The sequence below is a fragment of the Rousettus aegyptiacus genome, unplaced genomic scaffold, assembly GCF_014176215.1.
Source record: "Rousettus aegyptiacus isolate mRouAeg1 unplaced genomic scaffold, mRouAeg1.p scaffold_m13_p_5, whole genome shotgun sequence".
NCBI lineage: Eukaryota > Metazoa > Chordata > Mammalia > Chiroptera > Pteropodidae > Rousettus > Rousettus aegyptiacus.
Genome location: NW_023416308.1, coordinates 118,440,334 through 118,462,964, shown reverse-complemented (window position 1 = coordinate 118,462,964; position 22,631 = coordinate 118,440,334). Strand labels below are relative to the sequence as shown.

Sequence of the window (22,631 nt, the reverse complement as noted above, 5' to 3'; positions counted from 1 at the left end):
GGGAGCTGCCGGTGTTAACGGAAGCGTGCGCGGCTCACGCCAGGCGCAGAACGGCGAGCGGGCGGCGTCCCGGGGCCGCGAGCAGAGCGAGCCGCTGGCGTTCCCGAACCGCCTGGCGCGGGGCGGGAACCTGTCCGTCGTCTTCCCGACAGCACGCGGCTGCTGGGGCGGCGGGATGCAGCGCGAGCCCCTGGCGGCGGGCCCAGCCTCCCCGAGGGACCTGCTGACGGGGACGCTCGTTCATGCAGACTGCAGGAGAATGAAGAGTGAGCAGCTGCGTCGCACCACGATCTAAATGTCACTGGACAGCTGACCTGAGCACCAAGGGGCTACTGGCCGGCCTGGAGGCCAAGAAACACAGGCTGGGCCGCTGCTCCCCGCGGATGCCAGCGGAGGCCCAGAGACGCCGAGCTCTGCAGACGCGCTCGCGGCCCGTCCCCGGCCACCGCACGTGCCGCGCCGGTCCCCCCGGGGCCGTGGGGTCGGCCTCGCAGCCTGAGTGCTTGCTCAGGACGCCCCGGCCCACCACAAGGCAACGGAACAGCAGTGCGCTCAGCATGGCCCCCACGCCATCTGGTTCGTAAAGCCCAAGCAAGGTACGAGAGAGAGTTTCTAGAAACAAAGAATCAGGCTTTATTTTTGTTGTCATTCTTAATACAGGTGTTGTATTGTAGACATGTTAGTCTTGCAATTCGGTACGGCCGATACACAGAAACGAAAGTAGGAAGGAGAGAGTGCGCACCCCGGGCCTCGGGCGGGCGCCCCCCAACCCCCGACGGGCCTAGTTCTTCCCGTCCTCATGTCCTTTCCCTGCCGCGTGAGAAGCAAATCAAACACGACCCCGAAGAAAAGCCCCAGAGGCTCTTTCATCGGCGGAAGCTGGAGTGGAGCAAGACACTGCGTTCCCTTGGGCAGGATGGAGAAGCCAACCCGACGCACAGCACACGGAGGCGGCGTGCGCCTGCCCAGGAGCCGAGCCCCGGCGGCGGCCGGCAAAGCTCCCCACCAGGTGAGGTGAGACCGGAGAGCGCCATCCCCCAGCAGTCCCTGGGGTCCTGTGCCACAGGACGGCAGCATCCTTGAGACACGCGAAAGGAGCCCTGTTCCCTGGCAGCGCCAGGTTCGAGGGGGCGCACGAGGCAGTGTCCTGGAGGGGGCGCTCACACACAGCAGGGCTTCCTGAGGTGGCACGACGGCCAGGCAGGGCCCCCCGTCTGTCCCAGGCGCACTGCTGACTGCCGGCCGTGAGAGCCCGGGAGCCTCCGTCGAGCTCAGAGTTTCCACACCATTTACAATGGAAAAGTAAATCAGAAATAAGGCATTAGACATTTGATTTTTTATTTCCATACGCAATGTAATGTTTAGGCACGCTGCTTGGGATGCTATTTCTAAAAAAATCGTTGGCCTTTTTTCAGAATATCCTTTTGGTTTTAAATACTGGTCAGGAAAAACAAATGATGTAAAAATACGTGAATAATTTTCTATTACAGAAATGAAAAACTGATTTGCATCTAAAAGTGCAAGAGGTGAAGTAATTTAACCCTTTCACCAGACGATATGGCAATATACAATATATTGCTTCAGCTGTTTGAGAAGGCTGTGATGTATTTTTATATTGACATAGAAAATTATAAATTACATTGAATTAGTATCCATAATCACTATATATATACACAAACCAGTTCTAAAAAAAATAGACCGGTTTAGAATTTACGAGTGAAAACCTCACAAGGTACGGAAAAACGGTTAACATGCTCAGGTGCCGGATTCTGATCTCTGGTTTAAAAATCCTGGCCTGTGAAATGAACGCACGCTAATTCCATTAGCAGCACGAGCATTTTTCAACAGACTTGCCTAATGGGATTCGGGTATGTTAAATATGCAGATGGCTCTGAAATGTTCATTGGTGATGCTTGTTAAAGAGATAAATTTTGGTGAATGGGTTAATGGCAGATGAACTACCAAAACGAAACGAAAAACAAAAACGAAAAACAAAACCACCCAAACCACAAGCCATAAGCCATGTGCACTCCGAATAGTCTAGTGTTTCCCCTGCAAGGATAATCATCTCGAGCAAACAAGACCTTAACAGAACATATGGCTTTACGGTAACATCGATTTATCAACTAAGTTGTAGCAATAAATACTTAATCTCTACCAATAGACTTACATTTTTTGATCCGTTTTAAACAATACAGAAAACAGTTACCAATCAAAAACTGGTTATAAAAAGAACACCAAATAGTTCTTATTCGAAATCATTTTTGTAAGTTAGAACAACCAAAATAACACTTCGAGGGCATTTCAATCCTACAACTCCTTGCCGGCCTGGAAGAAAAATGAACTCAGAATTTTGTACACGGTGAAAAATGTATGAAAACTGCCTAATACTTTGGTCACACTAATAATTGTCAAATAGTTATGTTTCAAATACAATAGATCTGTGTATTCACTTTTATAAAACTATTCTTACAGCCATTTTAACTATTATTACTACTATTATTACATGGGTGGCAGGATCTTATTTCACAGGCTACCCATTATTTAGAACAATACAATATAAACATACGCAAAAATTCTTGGTATTTGTCATGTGCAATATTTGTACACTTCTGGGTTTCTCTGTACAACGTCTGAGCGTCTCGAGTATAAAGGGTGCTGGTCCTGATCCCGTGCGGAGTGAGTGCAGCAGCGGCGGCGGCGGCTCCCGCGGAAGCCCCCGGAGCCCCCGGGTGGCGGCCTGCGTCCTCGGTCAGCAGCGGCAGGTCGCTCATCATACAGGGCCGTTGACTGACGCGTCGCCCGGCTGGTCGGCCCTATGGGGTGAGAGACAGCCACCTGAGGCGCGTCGGCGGACAGGAGGGACAAGCGAACTGCATCCGGCTTCCCCGAGGGTGCGGGCCATTCGTTTGAACACTGTGCGCGCGACGCCTAGCACTAAGCCTGGCACCCGGTGGTGAACCGAACGCTTCGTGAATGAATGTATCTAACGCTCAGGAAACCTAACTGGAGCGCATCTAAGCTTCACCGCGAGCTGCGGGCACCAGGCGGGCACCAGGCGGGCCTGCAGCAGGGCGGACGCTCCGCGAGGGCGCCCCCGCCCCCAGCTTCCGAGAGGCGCAGTCCGGTCGGCCTAAGCTGCCACCCGGCGCCCGCGGGAGCTGCTGCTGTGCCCCCCTCCAGCACGGCCTCCACCTGTCCCCCGGCTCGGACTCCACATGAAAGTTCCCCTGAAAAGCAGGACGCTGCTACCCCCACGGGAAAAAGGACGCGAGAGCATCGGCAGCGGGGCCAGCGGGCGGAGCAGCGGCGTGCGGGGTGCCTGCGTGCGCCCGCCACCGAGCCCGAGGTGCGCAGTCGGCGGGAACAGGCGGGGCACTCGGTGGACTCGGTGGTGACAGAACACGTAACGCCCGCCTTCCTGCCAAAGTTACAACCCGGACACGCGGGCGGTCCTGATGGCGCCGCCCGGGGAGAGACGCGGAGAGGCGCGCGGGGACGCGGCGCTCGGGCGCTCGGAACTGCGTCGGGACCTGCACACCCGACGCCTCGGGAACCCGCTCACCGCGACGGGCGCCCAAGGCGGCGGCGCTACACACACCACACTCTGCTCACACCCCACGACGTCTCGGTGCCAGACACCGCCACCGCGAGCTCTGGAGCCAGACGGAACTGTCCTCGCCACGCGGCGTGACCCTCGGTGTTCCCCGGCCTCTGCCAGTTCGGTCCCCTCCCCGTGGGAGGGGGACAGTGACCCCCACGGGGCGCGGGAGCACGCAGGTGCAGGGCGCCGCGCACGCCGCCGGCAGTGCGGTCTGACAGTGCACGTCTGTCGCCCTAAAGGGTCACGGCGTTGGGTCACGACGGGAACCTCGCGGGGAAGCTTTCACACGAACTCTCGGGGGGCTGCTTCCCTCAACCCTGCCATGGAGTGCTTTACAGAACACACATGTGGCACATCAGAACACTGACCCATCCCTGCCTGACAGCAGCTGCAACGTCCCCTTCTCGGACGCCTCTTCCCACCGCCCAATCTAAAACGAGACGCCTGTCCCTCCCCCGGCACCAGCGCCCCTTTCTACGCACCCCGTACTGTGGGCCCGTTGCTCCCGCTTTCTCGTCGGGCCCAGACCACGGTGACACCTCCCCCGCCCCAAGGCTCCCTCCGCCGTCCCCATCTGCAGAGGGGCGTGCGGGGCTCTGCACTCGGCTGTACTGGGGCAAGGGAAGAGCAAGCAGGTCTCCCAAGGCCAACAGCCCTGCACCCCCAAGAGCCAAGGGGACAACCCCACTCTCTCCAGAAATCAAGACCCGACTCCTGAAGCAACCGCTGTGCGCGAGGCAGCTGGGAACGGCCCCGCCCTCCAGGCGGCTCTCACCGCACGGGACTTACGGGGTGCGGGGGGCCCCACACTGACCAGGACTCAGACCCACAAAGGACCCTTCCACTCACACGCCAGGCAGACGTGACTCGCCCAAACCCTCAGCAGCACAGCTGGGCCTGGGGCGTCAGCCTGCCTCTCCCCCCCGGAACCTTCGCGAGGGCAATATACTCAGACAGTTACAATCTTACGTGTATTTTTTAAATCACAAAAGCAAACCCCTCACACTGGCTGTAACTACCGGAGAACGGGAGCAGAGTTGGCGACAACGACCCGGAGGTTTGCTGACCAGTGAACAGAGTGCCCCCTGCTGGTCCCTCTGGACAGTGCGGGGAAGCTGTCTGGGGGAGTTGTCTGTGAGCTGGTCGTGAGGGTGACTGTGACCCTTCGGGAGAGAACTCGGGCTGACGGTTACTGGGAAGGCTACCTGTGGCGGGGAAGCCGGGCCAAGGGCACATCCTGTCCTCCTGCGCGGGCTCTGAGCGTCCGAGGCCGCCCTCAGCAGAGGGCGGCTGGGCAGAAAGCACCCGGTTCCATACCCCTCGGCTCTGGTGGTGGGGTTTCCACACTTGAGATAGATATTTTGCAAACACTAAACCAGGAGTAGCCATTTAGCCACACACGTAAGAGGGTCTCCAATAAAGTTCTCCCTCGGTGCCCACATTAGCCTGTGCCCGGTGGTTGTGCGACCTTACAAAACTGACGAGGACTGGAGGCCGGGCCCAATCAGCCTTCACTCGGCACGTCATCAAAACAAGGGGGGACAACGCCAGCAGGACGCCCCTCCATCCCAGACACTTCTCACAGCCCCAGGGATGCCGCCGCGCCTCCCGAACCCGGCCGGCTTGCGGCTTCCGGGTGAGGCGTCAGCTGTTCCAAGTTCTCAGCGTGGTCACCCTGATTCCAAGGACTCAGACTGTGCTGAGTGAGTCACGGAGTGCCTGAGGACAGTTGTGATGACCCCTCCTGCCTCCGCCCCACCCACCCACGCCCGGAGATAGCGGCCAGCGCTGGGCAAGGCCGGGGTGGACCCAAGGCGGCGGGCCTTACCTCTGCTCTGGACTACTGCTGGGGGGCCGGGGGGCCGCAGACTTCGCCTCAGCCGTCTCGGGGCTCTCCCCCACGTCTTTACAGGCATCTTGAGAGGTAGACAGTTTTCCTTCCTCGCTGCGGTAGAGAGGGTGACAGGCAGCGTTAGAGCCCGGGGGAGCGGCGCGTGGAGGGCAAGGCGCATGCAGATGGCTCTGGAGTCATGACTGCCGCGGGTCAAAGCCCTGGGGCCAGCATGCTGAGGTGAGGGGCACGGGGGCCGCGGACAGTGACGGGGATCACAGGAGGAGAGGGTCACGCACAGCGGGCACTGGAGGGGCGGAGTGATGCAGCTGGAGTCTGGGGGAGCATGGTCCCACGCGACCGTACATACCGACAGGATTTCAACACTCTGAAGCCAAGTGTGCAAAACAGAAAAAGAAATGTACAAGAGTTTCAGAATACGCCTGTAAATGAGGGATTGGGGAGTGACATGTCCACGACCGCACGTAAGCAAAGCTGCAGACTCGGTGAAGGTGTCAAACGAACCTGTTTGGAGGAACGGGTCTTTAGTCAAAGCACCGCGCTCAGGGCTGAGCCCGCCCTTTGAACAGCCCCCCCGCCAGCTTGCTGGGGGGTGAGCTGGGGTCACGTGAGCAGGTGCCGCGTGGCTGCACCGGGACTGGACTTCTCGAGCTGCCCTCTAACCGTGCGTGGGAAGCACAGACCCTGGGAGGGGAGGGGAGCAAGAACAGCGGCCAGGGCAGGGCAAACGCCCTCGGGAGGGGAGGGGCCCCGGGGAAGAGCAGGCCCTCCGCGCGGCTCCCGGTGGAGGAAGCCCAGGCTCGTGGGCCGGAATCCCAGACTCGGCTCTGTTCTGCGTGAGTTCTGTCCTGATGCAATCAGGAGGGCACACACGTGAGCAAAAGGCCCGCTGGAGGCCCCTCTGGGAAGGCCCACCATTCTCAGGGCTCAGTCCTGTCTTGGGTCTGCTGAGGAAAAACCTGCTCTCAGGGTGACTTCCCGGGTGGCTCTCAGATGGGTCCAGGCAATGTGTAGGGGAGAAAATGAAGCAGAGCTCCGGGGGCCCGGGCTCCTCACTCCGCTTCACTCCCCCATCCGAGCAGGCACCCTGAGGTGTTGCTGTAAGATGGAGTCACTGCGTGTACATATTCTGAGTCACATCACTGGCCCTGGATGGCACACCGCTCTGTACCTGTCCTGTGAGGAGCACGGCTGAGAGGGCCGGCCAGCCCCGCTGACCCGGCACCCCAGGGTGAGCACCCCAGTTCTGTCTGGCTTCTCACAGCAGCCAGCCCTGAGGGCCTGCACCTCGACGCCCAGGATGCCGCTGCAGGGCGGGTGGGGTGGGGACCGCCTGGCGGTTCTCCTCCCTTCTAGGGGTGCTCCTCCCAGCCGGAAGTCTTCCCACCTACGAGGCGGCCCCGGGGGCTCCCCACCTGCAGGTGACAGGGCTGTCCCGCCCACACTCAGCTTGACCCCCTTTCTAGCTCCTGCTCCTCTCAGGAGCTGGCTGACGAGTGCTTTGAGCATCTTATTACTTTAGCCTTTCTGGGTCTCCTTGTCTGTTGTAAACTATCTTTTGCCCATTTTCTGAGTTGGACTTTCTATCTTTTCCTTATTGGTTTGCAGAACTAAATATTAACTGTTTCCCGTTCATTTAGAAACTGTAAGCTCTTCCCCCCTGATCTACCACCGGCCTCCTCACCAACGAAAAGTTCTTAACGCTGAGGCCATCAGGCTCCACCCTTCGCATTACGGTTTATGCCTTTGAAGGTTTTATTTGGTTTTTTAAAAAAAGTCCTTTTCTGCCCCCAGGTCGGAAAGATACACTACATTTTCTGACCGTGGTGAGACTTGGCCCCGTCGCTTAACTCTGGAAGTCTCGTGTTCTCCGCCTGCGAAGTGGCATGATAACCACAGTACTTAGGGTCCGGGGTGCGTGAGACACGTGGACGTGGCGGGGAACGGGACCGGGGACCAGGCCCACGGGGCGCACAGCCCGCGGGCTCCGGCCGTCCACATCACACCACCGCCCCGCCCAGACCGCCTTCGAATGCAGGTCGGGGGCTCTGGCTCCGCCTGTGCCCCGGTGGGGAGCCCGGCTCCCTGCGCCACCAGCCGCCGAGCCTCTCCCCCATCGCACTGGCCCCTTCTGCCCATCCGTGTGCTAATGTCACGCTGACGTAATTACTGTGACTTTGCAGCATGACTGACCATCTGCCAGGGCGAGTCTCTTATTTAATCTTCCTTAAGGTTTTCTAAGCGATTTGGGAATCTTTATTATTCCACGTAAGTTTTAGGGTATGTTTAACATTTAAACAATCCAGCTGAAATTTTGGCTAGACTGTGTTAAACTTAATTTGGTGACGGGACATCTCTGATGTGGGGCTGGGCCGCCACCTGTCCAGACTTCCCGTGGCTGCTTTCACTGGCGCCTTCGGGTTTTCTCTGCAGATACCTAGGTTAAGCTAATTCCTAAACAACCTCTAGTTGAATGTGTGACTGGTACGTCACCTTGTAATATGCGTCCTAGTTGCTCAGTTTTAGAGTGATTTCTTACCCAGCAGCGTTGCTGCAGTTTTATTAGATAATAATTGCTCATTATTAGGTGCAAATAAGAGGTTTTACCACTACTCCTCGTCTAATCCTACCCACACCTGTTTCTTTTCCTTCGTAACGCCGCCCAGGACCGCTGGCAGCAGCGGACGGACAGACGGCCTTACTCGTTCCTCTAAGTGAACTTCCCCACTAACTGTAATTTCTGCTGTTCTTTGTATTTAACTTTTACCCAGGTGAGGGATTCACTTGTCACTGCTCTACTGCGAGTTTTAACCACACACAGGTACAGAACTTCACCAAAAGCTTCATGAAAAATGTCGAACGACTTTCCTTCAGTCTGTTAACATATGGTGAGTTACACTGAGACTTTTTTGGTGTTGAACCATTGTTCCCCTCCAGGAATAAAATCTAGCTGACCGTCAGAAATTATTTTTGGTTTGCTAACTGTCCAGTTAGTTAACAAGGACTCGATAGCGTTTTTGCACTTAGTCTGCCTGTGACACAAGCTGGTCATTCCCTGTAATCACCCTGATCTGGTTTTGGAGTTAAGAATTCACTGCCTCATAAAACGATCTGGGCCGTTTCTGTGCTTTCTCTACTTCCTGTAACGACGGGAGACAGAAGGCGGCGGCCCGCCGTGTGCGGGGGGCGCCGCGTCACGGGTGCCCGCAAGGCGGCCCTGCTGGGGCGCCGCGCTCCGTCTTCCTCCACAGGCAACGGTTGATTTGGACCCTCTGTCCATTTAAAATAAAAACTGTTAACAGATTGTCTCTTTCTTATCAATATTAGGTTCTTCTTCTACTACCAAATCTTTCTTTGCTGGCTATGGCTTGTCTTTTCATTTTATCGTATCTTTTGGAATATGAGAAATTAAATAAGGTCAAATTTATCAATCTTTTCTATCTGGTTTGGCTTTTTTTACAGTTAAAAATCTTTTACCCCCAAATTTTAAAGACACTATTACGCTGTCTTCTGAAAGCTGTAGTTCTGCCTTGCCTTTCCTGCTTACGCTAAGACAGAGATTTAATTTTTCTCCAAAGGGGATAATCACTATTTATTAGTCCATGCTTTCCTCGCCGAGCTGTGATGTCACTCACTCTCACATATGCCAAGTGCGTACAGAGCGTCTGTTTGTACATAACCATGCCAACGCCACGTCATCTCAATAATCGCTTTAATACGGACGCCTGAGACCTGACCTGGCAAAGCCCCTCCCCCCCCCTTATTCTTCAAAATGATCTTGGCTATTCTTGGCTCTCTTTGGTCTTCTCATGAATATCACCATCAGCTTCTCCGCTTCCATGAAAAACTCCACTGGGATTTTGATAAGAAATACAGTCATTTTATAATTTTCTAAGAAATGCTAGAGATACCGTCTCATTAACAAACATAGCACATTTCCCTGCTCCTTAGGTCTTTCTTGTACCGTTCGATCTAAGTGAACTTATGGACAAGGGAAACGAGGGGGACGTCCCAGTGGCTCTCCTACCTGTCTAGAGACTCGATCGGAACTCTGCGTAGAAAATCATAATCTACAAACAAGAATCATTTGATTTTTCAGATCTTTATACCTTTTACTTGTTTTTATTTTATGCTGTGTTTGCCAAGACCAGCAGCACAGTGCTCAAAGGAGCAGTGAGGGTGGCTCTCGCCGTCTGACACGGCCCTGAGGGGCGGCTTCCAATGCTCCCTAAGGGCCCGGTGTGCTCTAGCTCCTCGGTGGACACCCCAGACCCCTGCCCTAGGCTGCCACTCCCGTCCTCGGCTGTGAAAAACTCGCTGACGGCTTCCACTTTCATCAGATGCTTTCCCCCATCTACTAAAGGTCTAAATGGTTTTCATCCCTTTATCTATCTGTGAATTACTTCCAATGATCTTTACGTTGTCACGACAGCCTCACATGTACGTGATGTGTCACTGGTCACGTCTGGAGAACGCGCCGCTGCATCTGGTTTGCCAGCTTTTAACTCCAGCGTTTCGTGCCTAATGCCACTTGTGAGCCGAAAAGGTTATTTTTTTTTTTTTAAAAACCTATCATTTTGCTACTGAATTCTAATGACTGCATTATGACTGGAGAAAATGATCTATATGATAGTGAAACTACGATTTTGATGGGCTGAGCCTTGCAGCCTACATACAAGTCAATTTCTACCACAACTGAAGACTAAAGATTTGTCAAGTTTTTACACTCATGTATTTTGAATGTGCTCAACTTAAACTATAGTCTTCTGGAAAGAGGGAGGGAGGGAGAGGAAGAGTAGGAAAGAGGGAGGAGGGAGAAGGGAGAGAGAGGGAGGGAGAAAGGGGGTGGTGAGAGAGAGAAAGAAAGAGACCAGACACATGGTGGAAACTGACTTCGAGGCAGATGTGATGTTTCAAGAGTACGGCACACGGGAAAAACGGCTCCGTATAACACGGGAGACGGCAAAGCAGGAGAGGGAGGGGTGGGGGGGGTGGAGAGAGAGAGACAGACAGACAGACACGCACACACACATTTAGGAACCGAAACTCTCCATCTCTTAAGATTTAACAGATCCTAGAAAGACGTCGGGCTGACGCCTGAACCCACGCGTGACTCAGGTTCAGACGCTGGTGTCCGAGGCCCCTCCCGTCATCCTCCCGGTGACCTGAAGCTGCCAGTGCGCCGTGGCCCCTGGTTACCTTTTGAAGACCGCGGTTTCTGTCTTGGCATCTACAGTGAGGCTGAGCGTCTCCTTCATGCCGCCGTTCATCACCGTCTCAGTTACCTTGTCCGTGCTCTCCGCATCCTCCTCTCCGTCGGAGCTGGCTTCCATGGCCATGCTGCCTGCCACTGAAAAGCACACACAGCCAACAGTCACGCGTCCCAACACCAAAGGACTGTCACCCTCTTCTTGCAGAAGCGTCACCGAGCGGGAGAGCTGGCCCGCCGCGTCACCTGGGCCCACGCTTGGGGGGCGCGGGCCCCCGAGCGCCCGCCAGGCAGGTGTTCCGCGGCTTTTCTCCGGCACAGGACCAGCGCGTCGCCCACAGCCTTCCGCGCTCCATGGCTGCCCACGCCGCCCGCGCCCCGCGGCACTCTCCAGTGCGTCCGGGCCCAGGCCGGAGGTGGCGGCCACAAATCCTGGCCTCCCCCGCTTCGATCCCGAGGACACGGCTCACGGCCACCCCACTGCACTGTTCCATGCGTCCTTTTCCTTTCGGTTGTCGCCCTTGGGTCACCTTATTTTTTCAAGTTGCTTTCTCGTGGTTCCTCGCGGGCTGTTTTTCTCCTATCGCTGGGAGCCCCGCCCCCAGTACGCTGGTCGTCAGCTTGGGCTCTGAAGCCACACCTCCTGAATCCAAACCCCGGCCTCACCCCTCGCCGGCTCCTGCCTCTCTGCCCGCTGGGGCTCGGTATCTAACCTGGGCTTGAGTGTCCTTACCCACGAACGGGGCAGCTGAACCCACCTGTCGAACTGCTGAGGGGTAAAATGAGGTCCTCTACGTAAAATGTTGGATAGAATGACAAGTAAAACCAACGCCAGTTACTGGTTTCATTGCCCCTCCCTGCCCCTGGGTTCTTGCGCCCTCTACTTGTACCCTCGTCTCTTTTTCTAAGGACTTTCTTCTTTGTGCCCCCCACATACCACCGACACACCTCACGTCTGCCCCCACCCCCCAAAGCCCTGGTCATCAGGCTGAATGGAGTTCAGGGCCTATGCAAGGAACGATATCCGTATTTTGAAAAACAGGACAACCCACTGGACCCCCTGTGATAATTTAATCTGTCCATAAAAGAAGAGAAAATAAACAGCCCCACAGCCTGAAACACACCCAGACACACGTGTGTGCTCCAGCAAAGTAAATTCCAAGGGACCAAAGGACTGGGTGCGGTCACCCTGGAACGCACGTGACTAACTCTGGCTCTGGTCGCCCCAGGGAACTCAGGCCCAGCCTCTTCTACGGCCAGCACGCGGTGGTTCCGGGGTGAGCACACAGCTTCTCTTCCCCAGCTGCCTGTGCACGTCAGACCCGCCACCCCGTTCTCCTGGCCCCTGAGCCAGAGTCGCGTCTGGTTTCACACACCTGCTACGCACACTGAGACAACTTCTCAGACCTAGAAAACTACGTGTGAGTCAAAGCCTGACCGACGACAGAAGGACGGCCTGCAGGCGGAGCGCCTGGCACGCCGCACCCACCTTCCGGCGGCACCGCCAGCGCCGCGGCACTGGGTGTCAGAGGGTCCGTCGGCTCCGCGCTGGTCTCCATCTCCACCGGAGAACTACTCCTTAGGGAATCCTTCGTGCTTTGGGGAAAGAGGAAGTTCAGACGTCAGCCCTGGTCAACAGCCCTCAGTCCTCGAGACTCGCTCAAGTGTGGTTCGGCCCAAGGGCGTGGGCAGGCGGAGCGGCCTCCAGGACGCACAGATCCAGCGTGGACCGGGAAAGCGGTCCAGACCAGTCTCCGGCGGCCCCAGCCTCAGCCTCACCGCGATCGCCAGGCTCCCAGGGCAGGAAAGCACTGGCGGTCGCAGTATGGTATCAGACTGCGCTGACAGATCTGGAGCCAAGCCGCCCGGAGGGCCTGGCCCTCTTCCAGATGCTGAATGAGAAACCCGAGCTGTGCCCGAGGGGGAAAGGGGAGCCGGCCGCTTCGGCACGTTCTCCACTTGTGAAAAGACACAGAGGGCGAGAGGGAGGGATGGGACCGGTGCTGGAGCAGAGATGGGGAAATAATTCCTGACGCTGAGACGTTTTCCACGAGCCTCACCTCTGCCTCTGAATAACCTCACTAACTGCTGTCGCCGCAGTCGCTATAAAGCCATGCGGGTTTCAGCGTATTCTCTGGGCTTCCGAGACGGTAACTGCTAGCTCTCCATAGTTTACCCTCATATCCTTTCCTGTAAACTGTTTAAAAACATCACCTGCTAGAACAGGTAGAGGAAGTCTTTCAAACAGTATGGTTGAGATTAATTTTTTCAGCACACAAAATGAAACAGTGTTCAGCAAATCAAACTAAGCCTGACGAGACATGAAATCCATGGTTAATACTCAAATGCTGACATTATTCAGGAAAATTCTAAAATGACAGGTTACTGTCAACTGAGAATAATACATACAAGTGGACTGACAGCATGTCTGCCACACCCCTTAATCACAGCACCAGACCAGCTACAAGGGACACAGGAGTCCAAACTACCTATCAAATTCAAGACACACGCTGCGCTATTCCAGGGCGCTCTGCACGGAGGTGCCTGCCTGTTCCTCGGCCGCCCCTCACTGTTACCCTCCCCGACAGCCCCGGGAGGCCAGAGAAGCCCTTGCAGATGCCCTCTGCACCGGCATCCTGCCAATCGACCCGAGGCCACGTCGTCCCAGGCTGCTCTGTTTAGTCTGCTGCTGCTCAGCTCACGCAGGATACGAGGAGGGAGGGGGTCACTATGCCCCCGAGCTGAGTTTTCTACCTTGTTTAAGGCACTGCACTGGATGGGAGTAAATCAGGGCGAAGGTGTCAGCGACAAGCACACGCGACCCGCCCGTCCGGGACGTCTGGACAGCCGGCGTGGGAGCTCACCTCAGGGAAGACGGGAACTCCGAGAACGAGGCCCAGCCTGTGTCTTTAGTTGGCAGTGGCTCCTCTGTGCTCCAGACGTCAGATCCCACAGAGTCTAAGGGAGCACCGTGGGTCGTCTCCATGGGGACATCGAAGTTGGCTGACCAGTTGGGTGCTAGAAAGAGGGGAGGAATTTCATTTCGAGAATGCTTTAATAGCTTAATGTGACACAAGACATTTTTCAGAAAGAGATTCACAGTGACAAAAAGATGGGAGTGTGTGGAAAAGGGAGCCCGCACCACTGAAGGGACTGGCAGGGGCACTGTCGCTTGGAGGGCATTTGTCACAGCGACCCCGTTATGAAACCGCGTGTCCTCTGATCCCCTGGCAATCCCCGCTTGTAAGATGTTTTCCTAATAGAAAACCTCACAAGGGTGTAAAGCTATACATGAGATACGCTAGTGCTGACAAATGTACCAAGGTCACGTTGACACCAGGAGCAAGAGGCGTGAGGGAAGCCACTCCATCTACCAGCTCTGCAACTTTTCTGTAAATGTAAAATTATTCCAAAATAAAGTTTATTTTAAAAAAAGGATCTGTTGGTTTTCAACGGCTGGAAACAGCCGTAATGCTGCCCGATCCACATCCGGCCCCACTTCATATTCTTAAAGCTCCCCAGGTATTAGCAGGAAGGCCTCCCCGCCCCAACAAGAAGTGTGTGTCTGGCCTCTGCTCACCCCACTCTGAAGCCCCGAGTTTCTTCTCGCATGCTGACGCGCGCCGAGAGCTAACTGGTGGGATGAGGGCTGTCAGCCAGGGAAAGCGGGCTGGAACTTTCGGCCTCATTCCCACCGCTCCCCTCCCCCAACCCTTCTGGAGGCAGAGACTGGAAGTTGAGCTCATCATAAATGGTCAGTGATTTAATCCATCACAGCTACTTAACGAGGCCCCATTTAAAACCCCCAGCTGTAGGGGTTCAGAGCTTCTGGGATGGCGAACAAGAGGCTGACGCATCACAAACTCCATGGGGACAGAAGCGCCCATGCTCGGGACCCTTCCAGACCTTGTCCTATTCATCCGCATGCTTCGAAATATCCTTTGTGATAATTGGCAATAGTAAGTAATGCTCTTCTCTGAGTTGTGAGCTGTATTAGGAAAGAACTGAACCCAAACAGGCCACAGGACTCCTGCTTTACAGCCGGCTCGTTGGCAGTGCCGACACTGGGCCCTCTGACCACTGTCCGAAGTGGGGGCGCTGAGCTCTCATCTGGGGTGAGCGGGCTGACTCTAACTACAGGGAAACAGTGCCTGAGCTGCACTGCGGGGCACTGGCTAACGCTGGAGAACGGGCACTCTGCTGAAGCCACACAGCTGGTATCATATGTGAAATTTTGAGAAGAGTTTTCTTATTTCCTTTCTGAGTCCTGCAGACACACATCTGCAGAGGCGAGGGCAGTGGGGTGCACGCTGGGCGCGGTGCCCTCCGACCATGCCGCCTTGCCAGCCAAGTCTGGACCATGTCTGCAGACCTGTTTAAACACCCTCCTCGGAGATGTGTCCCTCGGATGACACTGGGCCTGTCACTGGCTCTTAGTGTAGCCCATGCTTTCCCTTCATAGTGCTTATGATGAATCCCCAGTCCCTGCCTGGGGACAAGCTGGGTGTGGAAACCACTGTTCTCTCTCAGGTATTTTCTATCACAACTGGGGATCAGGCTGGAAGGAAGGAAGGGACGCCAGGCTAGGGAATCTGGCGCCTATGTGGGGGACGGCTAGAGATAAACGACTGAGAAGGAACTGTTACGGCAGAAATGGTCCCATTTTACAGACCGGCCTCCCTGCGCCTTTGCGTGGGTTACTTAACTTCCCCAGGCCTGGGTTCTGCATCTGTTCGATTCTGATACGCACCGTCCACTTCTGGGGTGCTGCCAAGGAGGCTTACACGAGGGCCTGCATGCAGTTGATACTGAACTGGGCAAGGTTTAGAGTTATGAGATCCGTAAAAATCTCTGAAAACCCATTTAAAAGTGTTTAAGCTTTAAGGTGTATTTTCTGGCCCAGTGTGTTCATGATTCTACAACTCACAGGACTTCCCCGTCTTTCTCTCCTGCAGCGGCATGCAGAGGGTCATACTGCGGGGTCCCCTAGGCTCGCACAGGGGGTCCTTGTGCCATGAGGAGCACGCTGTCATCAGAGGTGTGACCTGCTCCATGCCTTGGGCCCGGTCGAATGACTACATGTGTTTCAACTAACTTATTCTTTCGAAAGTCTCCTCAGACACTGCAGACCAGCTGGCCCGTTCCCAACACACAAGCACGTGGAGGAAGGCGACATACACTCACTCAGGTCCACCTCCATCTTGTCCTCGGCGCCGGCGCTACCGGATTCAAACAAGTCTTGTTTCGCTCCGTCTTCTTCCTCGGAGTCTGTACTTTCCTCACTGTCTGTACTCCCCGAGCTAAGGAAAAAGGGACCAAAATATTTAACGCCGCGTATCAGGCACTAACTAAATCCAGAAAATTCTAAAGTGCATCTGACAACGAAAAAATCCCATCGCGCTTCAAGAGGCTCAGATCTGCCCAACTGCCATTCTGCGAGGTCTCTGTTCCGGGTGTGCTGCCTAATCCTGCCCTAAGCCACCGGAGCTCCGCCACTCGGGTGTGGCTTTGAGATGCAGGTCACAACTACTAACAACTACTAAAAAGCGCCTTCTGTGGAGGCACCTGGCTGCGCTGCTAACCTACATTTCCCTAGTGACCATGGCGCCTGCGCTTCTTTCTGCTCATTCACTACTCGTCTATCTTCTTTCAGAAGTGTCTTTTCACATCTTTAGTGCATTTAAAAAATGGGTTATTGTCTTTTTCTTATGGGGGCTGTGAGAGTCCTTCACATACGTACGGCTTGCAAACGTCTCCTAGCAGATGCCTTGGCCTTTCACTTTCTTAATAGTGTCTTTTGAAGAGCAGTGTTTAGTTTTGATAAATTTAAGCACGATGACATTTTTCTTCCACGTATACTCTTTTGGATGTTGCATCTTAGAAACCTTTCCCTAACTCAAGGCCGTGACGATTTTCTAGTGTAAGTTTTATAGTTTTACGTTTAGGTCTATGAGCTACTTCGAGTTCACGTGTGCACATGCTAAGAGGTACGGACTGAGTTTACCTTTCTGCATACGGATGTCAGACTGTTCAGCACCGTTGGTTTGAGAGCCTGTCCTTTCTCATTGAATTGCCTTCTACACACTTGTGCACGGAGGCGCCTGGCCCTCGCTCTGGTCCCTGCCTTAATAGCTGTATCATGAAATCAGGTCATGCTGGGCCCCCGACTCTGCTTTATGAAAGTCGTTTTGGCTATTTGCAGTCTTTTGCATTTTCATATGAATTTAAGTATCGACTTGTCAATAGCTACCAAAAAACTTGTTACGATTTTGTCTGGGATCGCAGTGAATCTAGACCAATGTGGGGAGAACTGGCATCCTGACAAATATTGAGTCTTCCGATTCATAAACATTTATCAAGTCTTGGTTTCACTCAGCTGTTCTGTAATTTTCAGTGTACGGGTCTTGCACATCCTTTGTCAGATTTATCCTACGCATGTAACATTTTGATACTGCTATGAATAGTACTGCTTAGTAATTTCAATTCTAATTATTTGTTACAGTACACAGAAACGATTCTATTCATCTTGTGTAATCTCTGTAATCTCAGTCAGCCCACTTAATTGTTCTTTTAGTCTTATAGATTCCAATACATTTTCTACATTGACAGTCATGCTGTCTACGAATAGAGAGAGGTTTACTTTTTCTATTTTCAATCCAGATGCTTTTTATTTTTCCTGGCTAGAACCTCCAGCACAATACTGAGAGGCAATGGCGAGAAGCGAAATCCTTGCCTTGCTCCTGATCCTAAGGGAAAAATCACTGAGTCTTTTACCATTAAGTATGATGCTAATGGTAGGTTTACTGGAAAAGCTTTAATCAGGTGGAAGAAATTCCCTTTTAGCTCCAGTTTGCTGAGAATTCTATCAGGAACAGATGTGAATTCAGCCACATTATTATCGATTTCCAAATGTTAAACCAACTCTGTATTCCCAGAATCTTGCTTGGTCATGATGTATTACTAATACATTTATCTGCTAAAATTTTTAAAGGAGTTTTTGCATCAACATTCATGAGAGTTAACTGGTCAATGTTCTTGTAATGTCAGTTTTCAGGGTACACTGATGTGGCCTCATAGAATCAGATGGGTACTATGCCTTCCCTTTCAATTTTCTGGAAGCTTCTGTATAGAACTGGTATTAGTTCTTCCTGAAATATGTCATAGAATTCAGCAGAGAAGCCATCTGGGACTGGAGGTTTTTTGGTGTACATGGGCAATTTTAACCTAAAAATTTCAATCCTTTAATAGATATGGGACTAGTCATCAGGTAATCTTTTCTGCTTGAGCTCTGGTACTTTGGATCAAAGATCATCTAAGTTGTCAGAATTTCTGGCATAAAGCTATTCACAACATTCCTTTATTTTCCTTTCACTTGGTACCTATAAAATCTATGGTGATGTCACCTCTCCTTCCTGATATTAGTGATTTGTATCTTCCTTTTTCTTGATCATTCTGTCTAGTGATGTATCAATTTCATTAATCTCAAAGAACGACTTTTGATTACAATAATTTTCTCTACTCGTTTTCTTTTGCATTCTAGTTTCTTAAGGTGGAAAAAAGCTGACTGAGGTCACGGATTTGAGATTTATTTCAAAATAAGCAGTTAGTGCTAAAAATGATCCCGTAAGTGTTTTTAGCTGTACCTTCTAAATTATGATGCTTTGTTTTCATTTTCTTTCAATTCAAAACACTGTAATTCCCCCTATGATTTCTTCTTTAACTCATGCTAGTTTCCACATATTTGGAGATTTTCCAGAGATCTTTCTGTTAACTTATTTTTAACTTAATTCCGCTAGAGTCAGAGAACATACTGTGTCTTAAAACCTTGGAGTTTATGGGGACATGCTTGATAGCCCAAACACAGTCTCACTTAATAAATAGTTCATGTAACTTGAAATGAAGGCATAATTTGCTACCGTTGGGTGGAGTGCTTCATGAACGTCCAGTCGGTCAAGGTGGCTGGTGCACTGTTTAAGTGTTCTGTAACTTAACTGATTTCTGCCCACCGTTTTGTCAGTGACAGAGAGGAGTGTGCACCCAGAGAGGTTGTCCACACGCACAAACAACTGTCGAATCCTCTTCATGTACGGAGCCCGTGTGGCCTTCCCTTTAAACCTCACACTAACCCAGGCCCTCTACTCTTTCTTGTGAACTGTTGGGGTCTACATTTAAATTACTTTTTTCACAAGCAGAAGTTAGACTTTATTTTTCATCCGACCTGACCATGTTTTAATTGTGTTTCTGAATCATCTGAAAGATTACTGACGTGGCTGCTCAGGTTTCTGTCTGGCTATTAGCTTTCTGTTGTCTCAGCTGCTTTTTCTTTCCCTTGAATTTTTATGATTAATGTTCTTTGTTGGCTTACTGTTTTCGTTATTTAGTGGTTGTTTTAGGGTTTGTAAGTACACACCTTTAACCTATCACACTCTGATTTCAGGTGGCATCGCAGCCAAAAACTAGAAACAACTCAAGTGTTTACTGACAAGTAAACAAATAAACAAATTATAGTATATCCATTCAACAGACCCCTGCTCGACAATATAAAGGAATGAACTCTGATACACCACGTGACACTGATGACTCTTAATTATTCTGAGTTAAAGAAGCTAGACAAAAAAGTATACGATGTGTGATTCATTTGTACAAAACTGTAAAGGAACGAAGGCCGGTGGGGGGAAGGCGTCACCAAAGCCCATGGAGGGACACGTCAAAACGGACTCCCTTGTGTAATTTAAATCAATGCGGCTTATTCTATCTCACTAGAGATGTTACGTAGTGAAAGACTGCCTCCTGCCATCACGCGGTGTCCCTGCTCGGTGTCAGCTGCCACGCTGCCACCTCCGGGACACTGTCTGCCCTGCCGTGCTGGATGCTCTCTGCTGGTGCGGACTGCACCGCTGTGTTAGTGTGTGAGGACGGCCTGTCCCAGAGACGAATGCCAGCAGGCCGTGGCCAGTGACTTCACTCAACACGAGGACCGAAATTTCATAGCAAATGGTGACAGACACGTTTGACGGTCACTTTACATTAAAAAAGAAAAAAAATCACCGTGAAGACATTTGTCTCTTGCTGTTCGTTCCTAGAGCAACCAATACGCAGAAGGCGACAGAGGGGGAGTAAAAGACAAGCCGCTGGGCTGTGAGACAAACGTGCCTTCCCTGGGTGAGCCGCTGGTGGGTCCCCTCTAAGCTGGGGGCGCACAGCACCCTTCGGACGGATGACACCACTGGCTGGGCCTGCGCCGAACGGGCGATGCTGGCCCACTCTGCCCAGCGACAGGAGTGGCCGGCTGAGAACACGGGGGCGGAGGGAGCTTGACTTTTCCCCAACGGCCGTTTTCTTTGAATTGCATGTCACGTGGAAACTACTTATTTAAAATAAATGAAATCAAAATCAAAGTTCAGCGGTTGTTCTCTAACTATGAAAATTCTGACGATGAAGCCTCAGACAGCGAGAAAGCCACGTGAAGAAGCAAATCTGTTTAGGTTCTTGTCACTGCGAGCCTTAAAACACTGTGTGACCACACGGTTCCGTGCGTCTCCCGCTCACGAGAGGCCGTGTCACGCCTGAGCCACGTCTCAACGTCTCCGGCGCTGCCAAGCAGGGCGCCTGGGGCTGCCCACCCTCCTGCCGCCCGCTCACGCCAGTTGGCCCGGCGTTCTGACCACAACAGAAGCTTCGGCCTCCAGGTCAAAGCCCTCGTGGGGGGAGGACACCGAGCACCTCGCCCGGGAACCGCGCGCACGCGCACCGGGCGTGCCTGCCGCGGTGACGGACCATCCTTCACCTGGATCGCCTCTGGGACTCCGGCGCAAACGCGATGTGCTTTTCCTCCCAGATGTCTTCCTCGTCGGAGCCGCCGTCGTCAAACTGCTGTATCCTTTCCTTACAACATGCTTCGAACAAGGCAATATTTCCCTGAATGAAAACGAGAGGTGGAGAAAACAAAACAAATTTCAAAATCAAGTTATTTTCTCTGCAAGTCACCACTGTAAATCACATTCCTCCACTCCCTTCAGAAAACGGTGCTCCTCACACACACCAAGACAAAACACGATCCTCTAGTGTCAGCTTCTCTGTGAGTGACACAAAAAGCTGCCCGATACGACCGAACTGAGCTGGCACACGGAGCCCCGACTGCGCCCGACGCGCCTGCGTGCGGCAGAGGCACCACGCTGACTCCACGAGCCCCTCGGCCCGCCCGGGGGCACCCCGCCCCCCTGCCTTCCCCAGTCCCGCAGCGGCGACGCGTGCCCATCACCCTGCCCGCGCGCTCCAGTGACCACGCCGGGCAGTAAGGCCGCGGTCCGCCATGCCGATCGGCGCACGGGTGCAGGCCGGGCCCGCTCCCGACACGCGAGCGGTGCTTGGGCCCGCATCGCTCGGCGCAGCTGCCCGGTGTTTCCAAACCGCCCGGTGGTGAGCGCTGGCCTAATCGAGCCCGAGTGTCACTCCCGTTGACAGACGGCAGACCTGAGATGTGGCGGGCCGGGGTTCCCCTGCGCTCTGTGAAGCGCGACGTCTACACTGCAGTCCCAAGTGGCCCTGGTTTGATCAGCCCCGCCGCATCTTACACCAGCGTGCAAGCGCCCGCGCCCACAGGCAGGCAGCTCATGCGAGCGTAAGAAACCTCGCTCAGAGGTCTCCCAGCGCACCCAGCACCCACGGCGGCCCCTGCGCACCCAGCTCCCACTTGTCCATCTCTCGTTGGCCTTGTTGCTCACGACAGGAAACACCAATACTTACACTTTCGTTTGTATTGAGAGTGAAGTTGATGTCTGAGACCCGATCGAAAGAAACACTGTAGACAGAAGTGCAGGAATAGTTATCTACAGACTCACAGAAACAAGAAACAGTACTTGTGACATTTTGCAAATTTAAAATATTTACACTATCATTAAAATCTCTAAGTTAAAAAACAAAACCCTGCTTGCATTACATAACAGCTCCTCCCTTGGCATTAAGGAATGTGTATAAAATGGGAAGGCTGGAATGGAAGCCTTTTCAGACACGATAAACACACCCTCAAAGCCGTCCTGTCTATAAAAGATTTTTCACGCGTCCGTGGAAACCACCACGGCTCCATCATCAGGAAAAGGGTTATTTACGAAGGAGACAAGTCAAAACATGGAAGAGCACACGGAAGCTGCCAGGCCCCGAGCTTCCTCCGGGTCTAGCCACCACACACATCGAATACACAGACACCCCAAACCTTACGCTCTAATGTGGCCTAATCAGGAAGAAAGCAAACAATAAAAAATTTATAGCCTGATAAACAGAGTATTTGAGTAGGAGGTAGCGTATCATTCTTAGAGATCTGTTCTAATCAATCGTTATCCCAGGTACCCATACGAGTTTTAAAAATACTGTGGCTCCCTAACTAGTAACATTTGCTGAGAGTTCAGGCCGGGAAGCGCTGAGATGCCACGTGGGGGGCCTGCGGGTGCTGGTGTGAGCAGCCCTGGGGTCCAGGCCGGACGCTGCGGGGCGTCCGTGCTCTCTCTGGATCTCAGTGAGCCGGTTCTCAGGGCTGCCGACACAGCCTTCGACCCCTGCTGTTGACAGTGCAGCCTGCGGCTCCGGGCGCCAACGCAGCGTGGTGTGTGGCACTGTGAGTGCGCCCGAAGTCTGTTAGCTTCTCCCGCGCCTAAGCTGCACCTTGTGACGACGACAGCCTCCATCGGCTGCAGCTCGACACACTGCTGGAGCCACCACAACAGGCACCGGATGTTCTCGGCCGTCAGAGAGTCCGTGAGAGCAGACGTCCGACACGCCAAACCCTGTCCTCAACGAGCCACACCGCCCCTCACGCTGATGCTTGACCTGTGACCCCCTCTCACTTCCCAAGGTCAGACGACGCCAGATCGCCATGCCCACGTCCGAGGGCTTCCCACATCCATGCACTGGTTCTCTAGAGCACCGATAACTCCCGTTCCTGTGCTCCTCTGACCCCGACTGCTGCTCCT

General features: G+C 53.3%; 1 protein-coding gene across 25 annotated transcripts in view; it reads right to left on the bottom strand.

The window, feature by feature from the left end:
* Nucleotides 1-609: 609 nt before the first annotated feature.
* The window catches only part of PPP6R3 (protein phosphatase 6 regulatory subunit 3), a 110,531-nt gene continuing 88,509 nt past the window's right edge, over nt 610-22,631 (bottom strand). For 10 of the 25 annotated variants that reach the window (XM_036220678.1, XM_036220683.1, XM_036220684.1 and 7 more), the window contains 9 exons: nt 21,412-21,466; nt 20,453-20,583; nt 15,844-15,965; nt 13,530-13,683; nt 12,155-12,261; nt 10,656-10,806; nt 5,735-5,823; nt 5,433-5,549; nt 610-2,816 (listed from right to left, as the gene is read on the bottom strand). In XM_036220678.1, coding sequence (XP_036076571.1) covers nt 2,590-2,816; nt 5,433-5,549; nt 5,735-5,823; nt 10,656-10,806; nt 12,155-12,261; nt 13,530-13,683; nt 15,844-15,965; nt 20,453-20,583; nt 21,412-21,466 — 1,153 coding nt within the window. In that variant the 3' untranslated portion in view covers nt 610-2,589. Of the gene's footprint in view, nt 2,817-5,428; nt 5,550-5,734; nt 5,961-10,655; nt 10,807-12,154; nt 12,262-13,529; nt 13,684-15,843; nt 15,966-20,452; nt 20,584-21,411; nt 21,467-22,631 lie in introns of those variants that run through there. The other 15 variants (XM_036220688.1, XM_036220690.1, XM_036220692.1 and 12 more) reach the window with 6 other exon arrangements.